The following is a 5,291-nucleotide window of genomic DNA, read 5'->3' as shown; positions in this document are numbered from 1 at the left end:
GGGCCTCTGAGCAGAAAAGAGGCCAACAGCTAATAGAAATTCCCCGTCTGGCCTCGCATGTCTTCACAGCAGCGTTCAGCACAAGAAGACGAGAACAGATTCCACACAATTTGCAGGGAAAGACAGTTCCCAACTATTTTCTTTTCGTCCTAGCCGTTCATGGAGAAAGGCAGCAGAGGCAGAAGGGAAGGCTATTCTAACAAGCTCTGGAAAAACCTACAGGGCCAGGATGACTCGAAGGGAAAAATCCGGAATGTGCAGACCCGGATCACAACGAGGGAGGATGGATAATTCATTTAAGTACAGAATTCAATCAGCCGGCAACTGCATTTCCGAACAGACAGTAAACATCAGTAATCTTGACACCTAAATAGTTTAGCGGAGCTGAGGGGAGTTAGGAGGAGCGGTAGGAGGAAATGGAAATGGGCTTGTTTCTTCTTCCTTCTTAGCAGCAGCTTGACCTTCTTAAAAGTCAAAAGATGTCGTTAAAATGAGCGACGTGGATCTCTTGTTGGTTTCTTTCGTCTTGTTTCTTAACTCTAGAAGGTTCTTTGGGAATCGATCCATTACGGTGAAAGAAAGATCACACATTCAGCAACTTTTTAAATTTTACTTTAGTTTTTTTTCCCTAATGTCCTTAATAAAATGGCGAACATACCAGATATAAAATTTCTAATACGCCTAATTAAAATTTCAAATGGCACGTACACACAGTGATGATCAAATTTCGATGTTACGCACGTACGCATCAAATAGTAATGTTATTTTACGTACAGCCGTTTGGGGTGATTTTTTGAAAAACTTTCCTTTTTATGCCTTTCTAGTTTTCGAATTCTTGGTCATAGGTCTGTATCATTTAAAAAAAAACAAATCAAAGTCATCGTACTATGTAAATAAATAGCTGAAAAATAAATTAGACATCAATTACAATGCCAAAAAAAAAAAAAAAAAACCCATGACAATAAATTAGCAGAAACGAATTACTATCTCAGAGAGAAAGGAAGGGAAAAAGAGCGGGAAACTCCAAATCTGGAAAGACGTGGGCGCCCGGGAAGTGGCTGCTCACTGGCGCAGCCGTGTGTGAGGCTCCCCCTTGCTGGATGCTCTGTCCACACACGCCCCGCCCCGTCTGACCCTCTCGCACGTTTCCCCCTGCAGTGCTCCGTCAGTTGTGGTGTTGGAACCCAGCGAAGAACACAGGCGTGTCAGAGGCTGACGGCCAAAGGCCAGCGCGTCCCCCTCGGCGAGGCCTCGTGCAGGGGTCTTCCCGGCCCCGCCCTCGTAAGACCGTGCCACATGCCCGTGTGCAGCAGTAAGTACGTGCGGTCGCCGCTTCACGGTGTGCTCTCTCTGGTCGTCGTGTCTCGACGGCCTCGATTTCCGGATATCTCCACGTTTCTAAGCTGTGGGTCGAGCAAACCAAGCAGAAGTCAGAATTCTTCTAAGCAGCAAGCGGTACAGTGTGGAGGAAAGTCAGTTTTAGGGACTGTCCACACGCGGAGCGGATGCGTCTGGACTTCTACTTCCTCGAACCTCCCCCCCTCACTTGACCATGACAAGTTTCTTCTTGTGTACGATCTAAGGCCAGCAAGGGAGAGAACATGAAATAACTTTGGTTTTTGGAAATGTCCGTTCGAGTATAATTTTTAAATAATTAAATCATAAGCAGTTATAATTGGTAAGCTATAACTTATATAAGCTTAGGGTAAGGGGTTCGTATTGTGGTTCCATTATATCCCGAAGCGGATACGTATGTAGTAGCATTTGTATTTTAGGTGTGCAGGAGAGAATATATCTTCGCATGTGCAGGCAGATGTGTCATGCAGGAGGGTGACAAAGGAGTTGAGGGCGGTGTCTCTACAGCAGTTGAAAACGAGGCTCAGAGTGGTGGTGGGAGGTGGTGCAGGGAGGTGGGGACCAGGCATCCTGGGAACGTGCAGCTTCACGGCCCATTTCCTGCTTTGTTTTCCACCACCTTTAATTATTCACCCATAAAATATTAATTACCTCGGCACCCTCCTGAGCTTATGGTAAGAAAAAAGTCAGAAATTATTATTTTAATGTCACTTAAGCAAAAAAAAAATTATTTATATATAGATATCTCCTAAGTTTACCAACAACTTGCTTGGAAAAATGCGTAGAAACAAAGAAAAACAATAATCACCTTTAAAAAAAAAATAGCATCTATTGAGCACTTACTGTGTAGTTTGTCTCGTGCATTAACTCATTTAGTTCCCACAACATGGCGAGAAAGGGACAGTCTCCGTTTCAGAGACGAGGAATTCAAGAGTTAGAGAAGGTATGAGACCCAGGATCTTAGCTGCCAATTGGCCCCCTGGACCTGTTGACCACAAGTCTGTCTGACTCCTGAGCCCACAGTCTTAGCCACCTCTCTGTGCTGATTCATGGACAATGAGAACACATTTTCAAAATCTTGAGATTCCAAAAAAACTGACATTCCAAGTTTTACAGTGTCCCGGAATGCAGGAATGTCTGTGGCATATGGGGCGGGGTCATGCTTTGAGCCGCTTATCGGTCTAATTTTTATTAATTGTGGATGGTTTTATGGCAGTGTGGCTAGACCATAAACTGCCTTAGAGGAGAGGGAAATTAAAGCAATATTGGCAGCTTCCTCTAAAATAATAACAGAATAACATGTGGGAATCCATCGTGGTTATTAGGGCATGCCGTGCGGTACGAGATGAAATTATAAATTATTATGGCATGCAGCAGAGAGCAGAGGAAAATGATGAGTTTTAAGGAGAGAAAAAAACAAAACAAGAAAAAAGACAGTAATATTTCTCCTTTGCCCCACCACATTTTCTAGCGTGCCAAACGTGTAGGTCACGGGAGCAGCCCGGAGACAGGAACGCAGGCTCCCCGCCCGGCCCCGCTCTGTCACCTTTGCTCCGTGGGCCTCGCTTGCGGAAACGTGGCTTCTCCCTGCCCCGTCGTATGGCCTCCCTTCTCCCCACCACCCTATCCCAGGGCCAAGGGCCGAGCTCCCATTCCCACCGTCCCCTCTTCCCCCTCTGTCAATGCACCTTTTTCCCACTGACATCGCCTGCCCAGCACCAATACGGCTCTCGTCACGCCTGCGAATGCGTCACATGCAGACCTGCAGGCCACTCTGCGCCTTCCGCGGGACGCATCGCCGCCGGGTCCATTCTTCTTCCCCAGCCTTTGCCAACATCCACACCCGACGTCCATGCCGACGAGCCAGGCAGCACGCTGATATCCCGCTCTGACAACGTCATCAGTTCCGCTGACCCCTGTCCCCTTGACTTCCTCACTTCTTGACACTTGGAATAGCTCCCTGCCCTTCCCCCCACGCCGCCTCTCTCCTGCTTGCTTAGTTAATGCCTCCCTGTGGCCACTGGGTCCTCCATACCTCCCTCCTGTCCCCGACCTCCCGCTCTTGCGCTGGAAACAACCCTCTTAGCCGGCATTCCCGAGCCACTCACTTAACCAATTCTACAGGCGGGTCTTCACCCTCCTCCTCAACCCCCTGCCTCGATGGCCTTGCCTTGCCTGTCGCTGGCCCTGGTATCTTTCAGGTGGTTTTCGTTTGTTGTTTGGTTCCCTGGCCTGAGCTACTGGGATTTGCTAGAGGAAATGGCATCACCATGCTGGTTAGACATACTTCATATTTGTGCTACCTGAATCTAGCTGGGTAATAATGTGGTTTTTTCCTATTTCCTAAGAATCCCCTAGAAGTTTCACCATAACAGCTATTTCCTGACTACTGTGCTGGCCCCATTTCTCTGTGGACAAACGTGTCTTTGATTTCACTAGGAATATCAAGGCCGCATGATATAATGTCCTTCTGACCTTCCGCTCTGCTTCACCTCAAATCTACCCACTCTGTTCTCTGGACTAGAAACACATGGTCTTTTTATAGGCCTACCCCGCCCCCCAAAGTCAGGAAAAGCCAAATCCAACTGTGATTGTTTTTTCCACTTATAGAAATGTGTCCTAATTAGTGTCTTGAGTTGAAGTAAAACCCGGCGTCTCTGGAGGAGTGAATTTTCTTGCTCTTTGTCTTGACCGTTAGGTACAGCTGGGTGGCGGGCAGGTGGGACCCATGTCTTGAGCTCCCCCTAGGGGCCGGTGGTGCACCATACGGTCCAATGATAGCCTCTGCCTGCTTCTCCCCGGACCTCAGGGGTTCATCCCTCACTCACATTCTTTCCTCCCTCGTTTCTAGTAACTGACGTTCTTCCCATTTTTGAAGGACCAGCACAGCCCTAGACTCTGCCATCCTCTTTCTCGGTTGCACTTAATCCCTGAAAGGTAGCATGACACCGTAGGTCAGATGTCACTCACTCGAGTTCAAATCCCACTTCTCGTCAAACATCATCAGGCGGCAAAGGTAGGGGTGTCAAGTGGACAGGTACGTTTAGGGGAGCTGCGGGCAGCTCCGTGGGATTAGAACACAGGTTCTGGATGCGTGGTACCGAAGGGACAGCTGGCGCGGTCGGCGGTAGAGGGTCTTGAACTCCGTGCCGCAAGGTTTAGGTTTCACCTGGGAAGGAGATGACAAGGTCAGATTTTCTTCGGGTCTGTTTACTCCGACAGCAGGCAGGGAGTTGAGTTAAGGGGACGTGGTGGTGTCCTCGTGAGAGAGCAGGGGGATGAATTCTGCCTGTTTCAGGTGTCGATCTAAGTGCCTAATTCCCAACTAGAGTTGGGAGCTAAAGGAAGAGAGAGTGGCGTCCTTGGGAAAGTTCACCAACCAGCCCTGGGCCGGGCTGGGTGTGGGGAGTGGGCGGGGAGAGGTAGCTCTCATTCGTTGTCTTCGCTCATTGCCGTGGTGTAAATACTCCCCGTGTGGCTGATGTCCAGCTCCCAGTGTGACCTCTTTGAATGTGGAGCTGGCGATAGGTGCTAATAGCCTCACTGCCCTGAGAGTCAGTGATAGGTAGGGCCAGGTTCCCACTGGACGTCAAGGAATCAGGATGACTCCCTGTTTTCTGGCTTGAGGAGATTCATGGAAGGTGACGCCGTGAACTTAGGAACATAGGAAGAGGGGGCTCTTTGAGATGGGATGGAGGGGACAGAGACAATGTGTTTAGAATTTAATATTTTCGAACTTGAGGTACCAGGAAGAGATTTCTAGTGAGCGGTGGACAGTTAGGTCTGCGGTTCCGGGGAGAGGTCTCGGCTAGGTAACCTTGGGAGGCATCAACCTGGAGTTGTGAGTTAAAATTACAAGGTCATCCAATGACAAGTTTAGGGCAAAAGGTAAAGAGAGAAAATGGCCGAGCACTGACACCTGAGGACAAGCAACA

The 5,291-nt window shown here is 48.7% G+C and overlaps 1 protein-coding gene across 1 annotated transcript in view; it reads left to right on the top strand.

Moving 5' to 3' along the window:
- Window positions 1-5,291, top strand: part of ADAMTSL3 (ADAMTS like 3) — a 111,311-nt gene that overhangs the window by 95,954 nt on the left and 10,066 nt on the right. The window contains exon 18 of the mRNA XM_023520971.1: window positions 1,159-1,312. Within this exon, the coding sequence (XP_023376739.1) occupies window positions 1,159-1,312 (154 nt within the window). The remainder of the gene's footprint in view (window positions 1-1,158; window positions 1,313-5,291) is intronic.

Source organism: Pteropus vampyrus, unplaced genomic scaffold (assembly GCF_000151845.1).
Source record: "Pteropus vampyrus isolate Shadow unplaced genomic scaffold, Pvam_2.0 Scaffold286, whole genome shotgun sequence".
Classification (NCBI taxonomy): Eukaryota; Metazoa; Chordata; class Mammalia; order Chiroptera; family Pteropodidae; genus Pteropus; species Pteropus vampyrus.
Note: the sequence above shows the minus strand (reverse complement) of the source record. Positions and strands in the feature narration are given on the sequence as shown.